General features: G+C 40.5%; 1 protein-coding gene across 1 annotated transcript in view; it reads right to left on the bottom strand.

Annotated features, from left to right (window-relative positions):
* The window catches only part of LOC109521358 (dihydropyridine-sensitive L-type skeletal muscle calcium channel subunit alpha-1-like), a 62652-nt gene that overhangs the window by 12810 nt on the left and 33331 nt on the right, over positions 1 to 16511 (bottom strand). The window contains exons 18-31 of the mRNA XM_019879195.1: positions 11628 to 11757; positions 11459 to 11518; positions 11238 to 11344; positions 9633 to 9720; positions 9429 to 9536; positions 9259 to 9311; positions 7644 to 7790; positions 6374 to 6575; positions 5769 to 5927; positions 2651 to 2761; positions 1280 to 1363; positions 573 to 620; positions 296 to 322; positions 81 to 206 (exon numbers count right to left, since the gene is read on the bottom strand). Of these exons, the coding sequence (XP_019734754.1) occupies positions 81 to 206; positions 296 to 322; positions 573 to 620; positions 1280 to 1363; positions 2651 to 2761; positions 5769 to 5927; positions 6374 to 6575; positions 7644 to 7790; positions 9259 to 9311; positions 9429 to 9536; positions 9633 to 9720; positions 11238 to 11344; positions 11459 to 11518; positions 11628 to 11757 (1450 nt within the window). The remainder of the gene's footprint in view (positions 1 to 80; positions 207 to 295; positions 323 to 572; positions 621 to 1279; positions 1364 to 2650; positions 2762 to 5768; positions 5928 to 6373; positions 6576 to 7643; positions 7791 to 9258; positions 9312 to 9428; positions 9537 to 9632; positions 9721 to 11237; positions 11345 to 11458; positions 11519 to 11627; positions 11758 to 16511) is intronic.

Here is a 16511-nt window from a genome sequence, read left to right as displayed (position 1 = left end):
ACAAAAGCACATTTGCCTCAAAATTGAGAGGTGTGTTTTCTTTTTTTTTCCATTTACATTAGCAGCAGGATGAAACTGACCTGAAGGGATTTTATGAAGGTCCATAGCAGATTCCTTATTCCTTCAGAGCGATTCAAAAGTTTCACCAGACGCATAACACGAAACAGTCTGAAGAATGTGATTGACACACTCATATTCTCCGCAGACTATAGAGAGGGAAAAAACAAGGATTTTACAGTCAGAACAACAGCCAAAAAATTTTTTCAGTTCCCACTATCATGTAATTACAGCTCACCGCAATTGCTTGCATAGGATCAGCTTCCTGGAAAAAAAAAAAAAAAAGTTTCGTATTATTATTTAGTGTTGTGTCACGTATTGGCACTATGGACACTTAATTCATGATTATATTTGATAATCTAGTCTTCAGTATATCTGACATCACATCACAGTTTGTGGTTCATGATGTGAACAAGTTACATATTTTTGTTCATATAGAGTTTTTTCAATATAATCGTATAGAATGGAAGTCTGTGATAGCTGTGCAGTCACAATACATTTAATGATATAGTTACATCGCAGCCTTGGAGACAGTAAAGCCCTCCAGAGGACACCAGCGCCGCCTGCGTGAAGAGGAGGTTGAAAAGACGTTGGAGTTTATCAATCATACAATTTCATTTTGTGCCAGAACACAAAAACACGATTCACTGATGAATAACAAACGAGAGCACCGATGAACATTTTTCACCTAGTTCACTTTAACCTTGATAACTTCATTGGCATAAAATTGAATATCAGATGCATGTATTGTCGGCTAAATTGTCAAATCCATTTGAGTGAAAAATTCTGAAATTCTGGGTTTTGGGTTGTGAAAAGGGGAAAGGTAGAGGCTTGGCTCAGGTATTAGAGCAGTTGTTTTCAACCCATAAATCTTGGGGGGGTGTTGTTTTTGTTTTTCCCACGGGTCAGTCTCCTTCAGCAAAATACGAAACCTTCACTTGCTTCTGGTGCTGCATCAACAGTGTTTGAATTTTTTTAATTGGAATGCTGTTACTTTTATTACTTTGCTGCAGTTAGAATTTATTGCATTAATCAGGGTGAGACTGGGCACATAAAAAGAAACTTTAATTATCTTGCCTGAAGAAAAGCACTCAACAATTGAAGCCCATTTACCATGACAGTGGGCCTATATAATACTGTTTTTTTTATAGAATTCTATAAAAAAAGTGCAATGAAGTACCGGTAAATAGCAAAGTATGGCATTCAGAAAAAAAATACTCACATCAATTTCACTCAGAATCACGTCTATTACACTTCCAATGACGATGACAAAGTCAAAAACATTCCAGGGGTCTCCAAAGTAACCCTGTTGGAAAACCACAATGTGGGATGATCAGTGAATGGCAGCTGCCATTCATTTGTACAGCTACAAAGCTCAATTGAGTTTTGCCTTAAGATACAAGTTAATTTGTGTCATGACCGCACTCGTAACTCAAAACACGTGTTTCTCAAATTGTCTTTTCCCATTAAAATGAATAGAAACTATATTAATCCGTTCCTGCATCCTCACCCCTCCGCCCAAAAAATGTATCATTTGGTGCAGAAAATTGGACTCAATAATATTGTTTTATACCTGATTAAAAATATGTAGTTTTGCCATAATTAATCAGAGTTAGAAAGCATTAAACAATTTTTGTCACACTCTATCAATTAAATGACCATCATGGTTGGATGGGGGCAGTATAAGCACAGCTGTACACTACGCAACTCTTCTGAAGCTGATTAGGACCCAACGATCTAAAAAAAAAAAAAATCCCTACTCACTGCCACACATTGGGCAATTTAACACAAGGACTACACACGATGTGAACTGTGCAAGCGTTTTTTTGTGTTCCGAGGCTTCTCATGCAATATGTTTTGTGTGCATGGTCATTTTTTTCTAATCCATAAAAAATATTCAGTGTCAGTCATGGAAGACACAGGTTGCTACAGTGACGTGGGCGAAATGGATGTGGGCAAGAATAATGATGAACAAAATGTGGATCTTCAGTATTGCTCACTCTCATTCATTTGAATGTAATTGGCGTGGTATGTACATCACACGCATGTATTTTTACCAGACGCTATTTCATTCACAGGTACATATGAAATTATAAATATCCTTAAGTATTGTTATATGCACACAGTATGTGTCCTATATAAATGGCATTTTTCTAGTGCTTTGTGGCATGTGCATTTTGATTGGCTATAACGTCGCCACATTATGCAGCTTTGATTTTGAATCGCCGCAAAACCAGTGGCCGAGGCTCAGCCAGGCGTGAAATCTTGTAGCAGAACCTTGCATGCTCGACTCATCAGTATGACACAGTCAAAGCAAAAAAAAAAAAAAAAAAAAAAAGAGTCAAATGATGGCTTGTTTTCTCGAAAAATATGAGTCCATCTCTCAAGGCACCACGATATCAACCATATTTGTTGAATGGTATCTCTGATTATTCAAAGCCTACAAACTTGTCATGTGGAGCATGTGGACTATTCAACATGTTTTTTTTTTTTTTTTTCTAAATTGTGAAGTGATGTATAATAGAAGGTATTATTTTGAAAGAGAAATTCCAGCATAAAAGACATCCCTTATGTGATGTGCACTTTTACCAACCTTCGCTTTGAAGGCCATCAGTTTCAGGATCATCTCCACAGTGAACAGCACAGTAAAAATTACATTCAGCATGCCAGATAGGTGTTTCACATGTTCTGACTGGTCACAGTGCTGTGGATCAAAGTGCAAGCATAGAACTGTCATGAAGAGGTAAGCCGGAAGGAAAATTACAATGATTTGCTCTCATACATTGCAGTGAACCCCAGATATTGACGAGGGAAAGTAACCAAGGAAAGCCTCAAGTGTCTGATGAGCCCCTTTCCCATCGGGTTTGAATTTCTCTATAGATTCCAAAAGATGGTAGCAAAGCACTATTTATATGTAAAGGAAACTCCTCACCTCACTTTCCTGTCACTAAGATGCCACCATATGATGCCAACGTTATCTTAACGTTATCGAATTCATGAATGCCAAACCGCGGTTATGCAGGGGCTCACCAAAACGACGACATGGAAGTTTGACAACCAGGCCTTTTATTTATCCATTTTCTAGAGAACTTACCTTGTTCAGCGTCGTGGGGAGGTGGAACTTATTACAGAAAGGAAGAGTACGCCTCGACTGATCACATAGTCAATCACAGGACACAGTGATAGACAACAATACAGTACATGCACTTTCACATCATTGCTGAGTGGGAGCTGAACTTCCCCTGCCTGCAGTCATATCGGTGAAAAACACAGTCCGTCTTGATGGTCTCCCAAGTCATAATTGTGAAAAATTCAACTGTTCATCCAAGGTATTTGTCCCATGATCTACCATATGGAGTAAGCGTGATGAAATCAGAGCAATGTAAATGACACTTGCACTTGTAATTTCTTTTCTCGTGTCAATTTCAGGAAGTGACTTGACCTCGTGGTCAGTACTTTTGCCATACAGATCTGATGTTCGGTGTCTGAATCTTAGTTCTGAACTTTCCTTTTGGAAATGGCATATTTTTGTAGGTCGAGTTCTTCCTGGACACTCCAGTGTCTTGATACATCCAAAAATATAAGCAATATGTCAGCTCAACTGAGGACTCTAAATAGTCCATCCTGTCATGGGGTTGTTTGAGTGGATGCGGCAGTAACAAAATGTCAGTATAATAAGCCTCTGAATGTATTCTTTAAAATAATTTTGTGATAATACTCATCATTAATGTGAATGGTTTTCCATTCCTCACAATTGCTAAAAATCCAGCAAAACTATTAGAATGAAAGTCATCTTGCCGGGTCCATACGCGAAGTTACTGCTGGCTAGCTTGCACACTGCTCAGTAGCTTGCACGCTTCCTTTCGGCGGTCTCTCGCGCAGTATTTTGATGGGAACGTAGCATGGGGCGTGTCAAAGTGCCGCTCTGCATTCGACCATTTCATCGATGGTATTTTGTCATTGCAAATCAGACACACCGCAGAACCTGTTCTCTCCACAAAGGTGAATCCTTCGGTCCATTTGTCCCGAAGTCTACCAAACTCGTCATCTTTTTTTCTTTTCGCCATCTTATTCGCTTAGGATTAGCTTTGAGCTAATGGCCGAGCGGGTTGATTCAAAAGGGGGCGTATACCTGTTTCCACAGCAACGGCAATGTTGGCCAGTATCATCCAATCAAAATGGCTCCTGGAGCCAACTGCAGCCCGAACGAGGAAATGAGCAGTGAAAAATCCATCGATGGATGCATTATTAAACAAGCGAGAATATTTTTTTATCTGCGAGCCAGATGCAATTGTGAAAAGAGCCATATATGGCTCTCGAGCCATAGGTTCCCGAACCCTGCTCTAGCTCAACCCGCAACAACTAATGCGGACAAGGGTTATAAAACCTGGATGGATGGACCTGATTGAGTCTGAATTATACTTGTTTTAAGATGCCTGGAATGGAATTAGGCAAAAGGTCGATACCAGGGGTCACCAACGTGATGCCCATGGGCACCAGGTAGCCCCCAAGGAATACATCGGTAGCCCACGGTCCTGTTTTTTAAAATTACTCATCGGTGATGGACATTGTGATTGTCTAGGAATGGTGTCATGGTGATTCTTTCAAAAGAAATAAAAGTACTTTTTTGCCTTTTGATATTTGTCTCTTTCCTAATTATTGTGAGAAATCATCATGTTTTCTCACAAATGAATATAATAAAATATTAATAATGCCAAAAAGTAGCTCTCAGTTTCAAAAATGGTTTGTGACTCCTGGTGACTCCTATACAATAGGAGTCATGCAGAGATAACACAAAGGCATTTTTTTTTCCAAGATGCCGCCCAAGGAGGCAGCCGTCAGCAAGTGCTCTTCAAGAGCCTTGCGTTTTTTTGTTGTTTTTGTCTTTTGTTTTGTCACATGGTGTTGTTGTTATGCATTTTTGGCCACGACATTCGTCAAAGAAGAAGAATCTGTGCTTGGTGGTTGCGCCTTCTCGGCGGCACGTGTGTACCAGCACTGATTTTGATTGGGAGGAATGTCGGCGCCATTTGACTGTCGTTGCTGGACAGCCCGGGACGCTTGTGTTTTGCGGCTGAAATACGCAGCATTTTCACAGCCCCGCTTTGTTCAGTGGAAAGGTCGGTGCTGATGGACAGGCCGCGGCTGGATGGATGCATGGCTTGAGGAGCCGACAATGAGAAGATAGGAGCATCAGCGCAGAGCGCTGATGCGTATGTGGAACTGGGAGTCGCGGCTTGGAATTGAAGCGGATTTACATGGGACAGGAGAAGAGAGCCAATCTCTCTTTTTCGTTAATGGATGCTACAGCTTCTTGTTGCTTTCAAGCTTAGCTTGTAGCAGACGTGTGCACATTGCATAATTGACGGCTTTGATCCACTGGTGAAAAGGACACTTTCATTCGATCCTCTTTCATCTATAACTGCTTCAGACAACAAAGTGTATGCAGGAAAGTCATTAAGATCGCACCATTGTCTGTGTCTAATGTGTTGTCTTGCATTATTTTGTCATTTTATTCTAACTTTTCTTTTGATTGACACCCGCAGTGGCTCCTCTTGTTTTATGTTGTCTTGAGAGGGAAGAATTTTCATCTGTTCTGTATGTTGCACATACAAAATGTGCTGTATGCTGTACATACAGCACATTTGACAATAAAGTTGTACTTGACTTGACTTGTGTTCACAAATGGATGGTGTGTGTTGTGTACATACCTGCATTCCCAGGCACATGGTGTTGAGCATGATAAGAAGGAACATCAGGTATTCAAAGTAGCAGGAGGTGACGATGTACCACACTTGATATTGGAAAGAGTTCTTGGGAATATAACACCGTAGTGGCCGGGCCTTAAGAGCGTACTGCACACATTGGCGCTGGAGAATTTCAAGAAGGTGAGAGCAAATACAAGGTTTGCATCGTCGTACTTCACACATTGGCACTGGAGAATTTCAAGAAGGTGAGAGCAAATACAAGGTTTACATAATCCACATACAAATACTGTAATTAACAAGTTCACTCGCTGGCGTTATGTTTAAGCCTTGGGGGAGGTCGCAGTGCCATTCTAGTACTGTGTACAGTTTGTTTTATAATGGGTGATGAAAATAAAGACTAAGCTAGTTCAGCCACAACAAATTGGGCATGTCTAAATGAAGCAGATGTATAAAATGTTAAAACATCATGTAAAAAAAAAAAAAAAATTGAATTCTGTGTCATTTAACGGAATGTCTGTGCTATGAAATGTGCAAATTTTAAGATCAAACATCGATTTGGAAGTACAAATTTAGTTTAGTGACACTTAAGTGTGCTAAACATACCGTACCTGGTTTTTGTCGAGCTCACAGTTTTTATACTCTTGCTCTCCTTGTTCCTGGAAGGTAACGATGACGAAGCCCACGAATATATTCATCATGAAAAAGGCAATCAGGATGAGGTAGATGATAAAGAAAATTGAGATGGCAACTCTGTTGTTGTACACTGGCCCTTGATCCTCTACATTTGAATCAATGGCTTTGTAAAGGATCCTGAATGAAACAAAAACAAATCGAAAGTGCAGACAGACAGACAGACAGACAGACAGACAGACAGCCCCCCCCCCCACACACACACACACATTCAAAGAGAGAAAAATAGGTTGGTTTATTTCAGTGGTGAGACACTCCTAACCATGTGCATTTTATTAAGACTGACAGAAATTTACTCAAAGAAGGCCTTATACTCAAAAACAGCACAGGTGCACTCGAGTGCAAACATATCCTGATTTTCGTGCTCATGCAAGCTTCGATGCACTTTTATAGGAATTTGGTTCACTCAAGGCTATGCTGGGCAGTCCAGCGTACCAAAGGCTTTTCCTTTGACTTGCACCTAACAATGGCTGAAAGTAGACTAAATTTACACCTGGTGGAACCATGTTTAACAACTGCCGATTTTGGTGAATTTGACTGAGGTGCAGGCAGACAGATTCTGAGGACGTGTGGTGGACGTCATCGTATTTCATTCATAAAGATGACCACGGCATGCATCGGATTCTCTGAATTGGTGCTGAAATAAATTCTTTGACAACATTATTATGATCATAATTATTATCCATCCGTCCATCCATTTTCTATTGCGCTTATCCTCACAGGGGTCACACGCGCGCTGGAGCCTATCCCAGCTGCTTTCGGGCAGCAGGCGGGGTACACCGTGAATCGGTTGCCAGACAATCGCAGGGCACACGTGGACGAACAACAACAACTATGACGCATAGTAACAAGCAAAACAAATAATCAGTGTCCAGTACATGGCAAAAAGTACGTAAAGGACCTGTGTATTCACGTTTTGTAATATTTTGTCATGTAATGTAAAATATGTGCCTCAGTTTGGCCTCAGTTTTGCCCTCAGCAACTCCTAAATTTGGTTGCATATCCTGGGTAGAGCATAAATGAGCCATCTGGGGATTGAAAATTCCGCTGTAATAAATTAATTCCTCAAATGATTTGTTTCTGTGAAACTGTAGTCCCGTAATTGCACCTCGAAGCAATTTCTGAGAATTACAATTTTGGTTTCACTCTATTAGAAAGCCTTATTAGAAAGTCATGCTCATGACTCACTTTGGCCATCCTTCAAATGTAGAAATGGTGAAGAGCGCCAGCATGCCATTGAAGATGTTATCAAAATTTAGTTCTGAGTTGGTCCATTCCCTCTGACGGACCTCCATCTCATGAAGTGCTCCTTCCTGATACTTTATATACCAACCTCTGAGTAACAAAGTTAAAGGGAAAGAGACAGTTCAATCAAATCATCAAGCAGCAGGAATTTTCTAAAAACTGATATTGGACTGTGAACAAACTTTTTAGACGATGACAACATTTCATACAAGAGCTGGGATGCAAACGCATCCTACGTGTTATGCTTGTGTTTTATTGTCAGTGCTATCACAGGGCTCCAGACTAACAGTTTTTACAAGGAGCACAGGAGCCCCAAACTCATAAATTTTGGAAGCGCTGGAAGAAAACTTAGGGGCACACACGATGAATAGACTTGCAAAGTTTATATTCACATTCCGCTCCATTTTCACTGTTTTACTGATAATACTTGCAGAAACTGCATATTACAATGTTTTCAATTCACATTTCATTGTGCTAGTTTCTACACAACATGAACTCCAAGATATACAGCATGATCCAGAATACTAATGTATGGCGATGTTTGTGGCTTGCAGCCATAGCAACAGCTTAGCTCTCGGTGAGAAGGCGTGGACAGCCAAAATCCCTATTCGTTTTTCTTCTGAGTGGGCGTCAAATCCCTGGTTTCTTATGATTATATGAGATTAAAAATATATATTTTATGCCCTTTCCGCCGAACTATCACAGCCAGCAACAACACCCATGCAAGGAATGACTCATGGCTTTGTCTGTGTGTGTGGCATGTCCACCAAAATGGCTTCCGGCAATGAATTGCGGGAAAAGCCTGAATCCCTCTTCCGCTTGAAGTGTTCATGTATGTAATGACACAATATTGTCAAGTGTCTTGATGTTGGTGGTGTTGCCCTAAACATCGAAGATGAATTCAGTAATCTTTAACAGGCAGTGCTGTCTGTGTATTAATAGATATAAAAATTTGGCGGCGAAGCTGTCATGATTCTGTTTGGGACCAACAGGTGGCACTGTAGGGCTTTTTTTGTTTTTTCTGTGTTTTTTATCAATACAATTCTTCAAGTACAACCTGCTCCTCCCTCCTGCCTGCTTTTTGGGGTCCACCACGCAATGTGACAGAGGCATCACTTCACATTGCTGCCCTTTTACCATTCCACGGGTCACGGTATGAACTGACTGGCGATCAAGCTAGCCAAACGACCCTGAGGCTAACCCCATTTGATGCCCATTTGAGTCTTGCTGGGCATTTGACAGCCACATTATTTTTTTTAATTTATTTTCCTACGTCATCACAACATACTGTTTATGCCGCCGCTGTTCCGGTGATAAAAGTCTTGTTTCCGAAGTGTGGAGGAGTTGTGTGTCAGCAACGAAAAATATTTAATTACAAAACAGAAAATAATTGCGTGAGTTGATTTAAAAAAAAAAATAAATACTTAGGCGTAAAATTGCGAAGATATAGGTGTAGTCTGGAGCCGTGGATTGTCAACTATCCATCAACAACACAAGCAAATCCCATTTCACCACGTTTACGTAATTGATCATTTATTTCAAACATCAATGTGCATACCTGCATTCTTCCTCAGTCATTTTGTCTGCGTCTGTGCAGGAATAGAACTTCCCCTGGTAAATAGTGTACAAAGGATTTTCAGCTGACGCTCACTTTCTATGGTTTTGACATACAGCATATCAAGTTAAACTACAGTAAATGTTTGCTAAAAAGAATTGTAATATGCTTACCTTGAAAAGCTGAACCCCAATACAGGCAAACATGAAGTCAAGTAGCATGGTAACCAGCACAATGTTTCCAATGGTCTTGACAGCGACAAACACACACTGGACCACGTGCTAGAAATCAAATGACAAGTATCTCAATACCTCAAAGCCGCATGAACCCAGAACCCTAATCTTGCCATCCAATCATACACAGTACATGTTATATACCTTGAGGCCCTTTGCTCGATTGATGGCCCTCAGCGGTCGAAGTACCCTCAGCACCCTGAGAATCTTAACCACTGAGATGGCACTGGATCTAGATTGAAAAATCAAACGGCCTATATATTTTAATCGTTAATATTTTAATCATAATACATTCAATTGGCAAATATGATATTTGTTATCCATGAATTTTCAAATTTACAAAAAAAACCCCACCCCCAAAAAATTAAGATCTCAAAACATAGCAGATCACTTGTATTCCCAAACAGAGCAATCAGATTTATTGGTTGAATGCTATGCATGGTTGATTTCGGACATCTCAGAGAAGCCCAGTTAAACACATCAAATTTGGGTGTAAAATGTGAATTCAATGTGAAAATCCTCATTTCTGAATTCCTCATGTCAAAGTAGTTGTGGTCTGCATTAAAATACTTCATGTGGCTAGCGCTAAACGGTCTAAATTTGTTTTTAGGCAAGGTGTTCTCATCAATTTGTTCATCACTCTTTCGCATTTTCTGTTTATTTTTCTTAAATTTACAATTTAAATTATGACATGGAGGATAACAATATACTGTTGAACAAGTTGGACGAAATCAAACAGTCCTAAAATGCTTCAGGTCCTACTTAAAGGAATGACTTTATTTTGTGACAATCGGAAGTAGGGCTGAATGATAAATTGCACTTGCAATCTTATATAATCGCAATTTGACAAAATGCTATTTTGCAATTGCAAAGACAGTAATTTGACAAGCCATTACTGTGAAATGTTGCATGTTCCAAGTGGACCAGGAGAAGCCCATCCATGCTTTTATCTCTAGTTGACTATTGTCGTGGTCTTCTGCCTGGACTCCCTAAAATGAGCATAAAAGAGCTGTAGCTCAGTTTCTGACCCGCACAAAGGGATCAAAGGATATGGCTGGAGTCCCAGTTCCAGTCTTTACACGGAATCCTAGCCAGCTGTAGAACAGATATTAAAATAATGCGACTGTTCTATAAATAAATGAACGATTTAATTTATGAATACATGAACGAAACACTGCTAATGGAATATAAACATGATCGGATTATGACCAAGGTCTACAGATGTGGGTCAAATAGCAGAGCCCAGAATTTTAAGCAAGCATGGTCGACAAGCATTTTATACCATACATAAATGGAATAAGCTGCCAACAGAAGTTGAAGTCAGCCCCAAGGGTGAATGCTCTTATGTCAAGGTTAAAAACTAAATGGTATTTTCACTCATGCATATGATTGAGCACTTTTAAAGAATTTTTCAAGTTAATTTTCATAAAGGTTTTTCTTGCACTATACATTCTTTTCGTAATTTATCAAGCTGTGTTTATTTCTGTACTTTGTTTTTACGTGTCTTTAGTTCTCAGTTTTTAAATGCTTTTAAATGTTGTATTTGTAATAAGTGGAGCACATTGAGTTACCTTGTGTATGAGATGTGCTCTATACATTGATATAAATGCTGTACTGTATATGACTACAGCATTGGTTAGTAGCTCCACAGTCAGAAGGTTCTACCTTTCCCATCATCTCTCCGTCACATAAACCTGGAAACGCTATCCAGAACTTTGAATTCGTGAAGAGAGTTTGGAATCCACTTACTCCATTCCCATCGAGAGCAACGATACACTGACAACCAGTAGATCCAAAATGTTAAAAGAGTTCCTGCAGAAAGACCCTTTGTGAAGAAAGGCACCATACGTTGTCATCTGAAAAGCAACGAACACAACAAATGATGGGCCATAGGATTTAACACTTTGGAAGCAATCTTTTTTTTTTCCAATATGAAGAATATAGATTTTTCTTTTCTTAAATTTTTTTACCTTGAGTACAATCTCTGCCGTAAACACTGAAGTGAAGACTATATCAGCATACGCCAACACCTGAGTTGAACACGAATTGAAAACTGCAATGGCATTCTATACTGTAAGTGTGGATCAAACGTTTGCTTTCTTTTGTTTTCATTGACTACACGAGCATTTTCTTTGCCACCTGGTTCCTGAAGGACATTGGGTCGATCGGATCCTCGGCTGCTAAAGAAACGGATGACAGCAGGATGAAAAGCAGGATGATGTTGGTGAATGTGGTTGCATTTATGATGCGATGGCACAGTTTCCGGAACCTAAAAAGGGGTTTTGAAAAAAAAGAAAATGTGATCAATTCTCAATATCAGACTACCGGTACATGTTTGCAACAATTATATTCAATCTAGGTGCCGCTGCTGTTGCTGTTGCTGTTGAGCAACCTCCGACTGGCTCCCAGAGCGGCTCCTAAAGCCGCAGGGACGGCAATTATTTTTTTTCAAGTCACATTTATTTCGATAGGCCTTAACCTTTTCATGCACCCTGTAACCTGATAACATGATAAGCTGTCCACTGTAGTAACCGCTATCCCTGAAAGGTTTAATCACAAAAAGGTCTCAAAGGACTTGACCACAGTTGACAAACATTTGCATTTATTTTCAATCATGATGGTCTGTTGAAAGATCACAAAAACCACTGGATTACACATGAACCGCAAAAGTTTAGCTTGGTTCCATGCCTTGACAACATCACAAAACTTTTCACAACTCAATGAATCCACTCCTTTGTTTCCATCTCCCTGGGACGGCATGTGGTGCCTCGGCGTGGCACTGTCACTTTGCTTCTGTTCTCCAGCCCCTGTGTCTTCAGCTTCCTGCCCTGCTGCTGCCATTGGTGGATGTCACCCCATAACCTTCTGACTCTGCCTTTCAATTATTACCAGCCATCACCTATTTAGTATAGTATAAAAGCACCCTGTTGGTTGCTGCTCACTCTCTCCCTTTTTTTTTTTTTTAAACACACACACACACACACACACACACACGCACACACATCCCTCACATGCAAATTCCTACGTTCCGTTATTTTCTAAGGCCCAGTTTCTGGGGCAAGTCAGAGGCTTCCATACATACTTCACTTCATAGTTCAGATGGCTAAGCTAACAGCTACGATGGACAGACCCTCCCATGCCCTCCAGGCCACCCTGACAGCACTGGGCGGCTCCTTCAGCCAGAGACTGATCTACCCGCGCTGCAAGAAGGAGAGGTACCACCACTCGTTCCTGCTGACTGCTGTCAGGCTACTGAATAGTCGCACCTGAAAACTTGGACACAACCCCACTCACCCATTTTAAATAGCACAGCCATTCATTTTTAAAATTTATTATGTGCATGCAAATACTTCATGTTTTTCTACTTTCTTCCCTCCAAATGTTGCTGCTGTAAGTTGCGAATTTCTCCATTGTGAGATGAATAAAGCTTTTCTTATCTTATCTTATCTTAACTTATACCCCCCAAGGAGGAAATAATTCACACCAGGTTAGAGGGGTATGCCACTTTTTGTACTTTTTTGGTTAGAGTAATTTAATTAGTCAGTGTCATGATTCTGTTTGGGATCAACAGGTGGCACTGTAGGGCTCTCCCTGCAGCTGCACACCTGTTGGTCGTTATGTAATTAGTTGTATAAAAGGACTCCCGCCCGGCCACTCATGGTCAGGTCATTGTTTGTTTGTTGCCGCTGTTATGTTTTCGATCATGTTTTGTTGACTGTTTTAGCTACAGCCTGGATTTTGTTTGATACTTTGGATTCTTTTTGTTTTTTGGAATTTGTTTATTTTGGATTTAGTTTTCTGTATTTTTATCAATACAATTCATCAAGTGCAACCTGCTCCTCCCTCCTGCCTGCTTTTTGGGGTCCACCACCACCTCGTAACGTGACAGTCAGGCACTTGCTGCTACTGGGGCTTTGGGGGGGATTTAGTTGGGCAGTTAAGATGGTTCTCTTTCTTAAGATAAGATATCCTTTATTTGTCCCACAATGGGGAAATTTACAGTATACAGTAGCAAAATTGCGGGTAGTAGAAGAAAAACAAAGTGTTTGCATGCACAAAAATAAATGTTTCAGAGAGAGCTGTACACAGTTCAATTAAGTGCAATATCGATATAGATGAGGTGGCTGTGCTATTTACAATTGTTCTTAGTTCCATCCATCCATTTTTGCGGGGCGTGCTGGAGCCTATCCCAGCTGTCTTCGGGCAGTAGGCGAGGTACGCCCTGAACTGGTTACACACACAGAGACCAACAACCATCCGCGCTTACACTCCCACTTCGGGACAATTTCGAGTGTACAATCGGCCTGTCATGCATTTTTTTTTGGGGATGTAGGAGGAAACCGGAGTACCCAGATAAAACCCACGCAGGAACAGGGAGAACATGAAAACTCCACACAGGAAGGCCAGAGCCAGAATTGAACCCTACACCTTTGCACTGTGATACCAAGGCGCTAACCAATCCTCCACCAGGCCGCCTTTCGATACATATCCCCACGAAGTAAATACTTTGTTATTCACATCAGGTTACAGGGGTTATGCCACCTTTTTGTATTTTTTTTTTTGGTTAGAGTTGTTTAGTAAGGGACTTGCTGCTACTGGGGCTTTGGTGGGTGGTGGGGGGGGGGGATTACATTAGGCAGTTTAGCTGGTTCTCTTTCTTAGCTGTTTTATTGAATTCTTTTGTTTGGCATACTTCCACCAGTCCCTTGGCCTGGTCCTGACGCAATTTGTGTTGTGCATTTACGTTACCATTCTGTTACCGCATTCTGTGGTCCAAAACGCTGACCTTTAGTTACACCGTTAACTTCTGTTGACTGTGTAGTACTGTGTTAGTACTGTTACCTGACGTGGGTAAACCTAGTCTACAGGCTGTAACACTCGCGAGGGGCCTTTCTGGTTAAAAGTATATTACAATCATAAATATTTATAATATAACCTTTATTTGTCCTGCAATGGGCATTGTTTCAGCAGCAGTAGTGGATACAAGAAATACGACAATAGCATGCTACAGAAGACATTGGAACAGGAAGTACCGGTAAATTGCACGGAATAGAAACATAATTTATCGTACTTGCATAAACTATCCTAGCCAAATTATCACCAATGTTATTTGTTTGTTCACTAACCAGAGTATTGAGTTTTAATTTTGACATCTGAGGTCTGATTGATGTCAGGTCTACTTTCTCAGCACCCTGATTTCCAGCGTGCGTGCATGGGTGTGTTTGTTATGGGTGTTTCTGGCAGTCGAATTGAACAGACTTGCTTTCAGTACTATTGTTGAAAACAGAATCAGTAAAGGCTCTTGAACCCATACATATTTTTGACGATGGCACGTTGAAATCTCAAATCGGCCCGCTTTGATTGAGGCAGCAACGGTGTCCACCAAGACAGTGTTGATGCAATAAATAATAACAATAACAAATATTGAAGCCATCAGTTATAAACATTTAGGGTAACAGAGTAATGAACATGTGGTGAAATTGAACTATAGCCAGATTTCTTTTTATCCTAATGCGTTACATATGCATAATAGGGAGACTTGGGACAAATAAATGTGTCATTTACACTATAATACATCTTTATTTATATAGCACTTTCACAACAGCATTTTAAAACATTTATGTCTCTAACTGTGAGCTGATTTGACCAAGGTCTTGGTCTAGGTCAGGGGTGTCAAATTCATTTTTGTCGTGAGCCACATTGTAGTTACTGTTTGCCTTGGAGGGCCGTTCTGAATTTTGGGAAACCATATAAATGTTTAATCACCTCCGCATATTACATACACAGTGCACAACAAATTGATGAATCACTAGTTTTAAAATCAGAAATTAAGAATAATGAATGTTATTGTGGAATACAGATGACAATTTAAAATTTTGGTTCACACTTTAGCAAGCATCATGGAACTTGACATGCTTGATCTGCTTTCACGAGCCACAAAAAATGAGGTGGCAGGCCAGATCTGTCCCTGGGCCTTGACTGTTCCTTCCTACCGACTGCTGTCAGGCTGCTGAATAAAAAATAAATAAAATGATGTGGAAGACAATTGTAAATAGCACTGCGACCTTATCCATATCTGTATTTATATTGCACTTAATTGAAGGGTGTTTGTTTTCTTTTCTTCTTTCTTCTTTCTCCCCATTATCTTGCTGCTGTGGACTGTAAATTTCCCCATTGTGGGACAAATAAAGGATATCTTATCTTATATCTTATCTTGACTTTGACACCTGTGGTCTAGGGTGTTCAAAATGCAATGCAAAATTGCCTCAAGTGTCTACTAATAATGGCATGGAAAAAAAAACACAGAGGAATAAAATGTTACAACTGACACCATGGTCTGAGTGTGTTATAACATTGCTTTGGGAGAAATGTAACATGAAAATTGTGCGCAGCTTTCACCCTGTCGGTGCACAGCAAACGTGTACAGTGCATTATTCATCCATCCATTTTCTGACCGCTTTATCCTCACAAGGGTCGCAGGCAGGTGCTGGAGCCTATCCCAGCTGTCTCCGGGCAGTAGGCAGGGGACACCCTGAACCGGTTGCCAGCCAATCGCAGAGCACACAGAGACCAAAAACCATCCACGCTCACACTCACACCTTGGGACAACAGCCTGCCATGCATGTTATTGGAATGTGGGAGGAAACCGGAGTACCCGGAGAAAACCCACGCAACAGAACATGTAAACTCCACACAGGGAGGCCGATAGAACCCATGACCTCTGCACTGTGAGGTCGACGCACTAACCACTGGCCCACAGGGGCGCCGCCCCAGTGCATTATTAAAAAAAATAAAATAAAAAATGATAATAATAATACATTTTATTTATAAGCGCCTTTCAAAATACCCAAGGACACTTCACAATCAAAAGAGCAATAAAACCACAGATAAAATTATAAATAATAAAAGCGATGAGTTTAAACTGTATATGCAATTTTAAATAGGTGGGTTTTGAGATGAGTTTTGAATATAGGAAGAGAGTCAATATTTCGGATGTCGGGTGGGAGTGAGTTCCAGAGTTTG

Source organism: Hippocampus comes, unplaced genomic scaffold, assembly GCF_001891065.2.
Source record: "Hippocampus comes isolate QL1 unplaced genomic scaffold, H_comes_QL1_v1.1 scaffold205, whole genome shotgun sequence".
NCBI lineage: Eukaryota > Metazoa > Chordata > Actinopteri > Syngnathiformes > Syngnathidae > Hippocampus > Hippocampus comes.
Note: the sequence above shows the minus strand (reverse complement) of the source record. Positions and strands in the feature narration are given on the sequence as shown.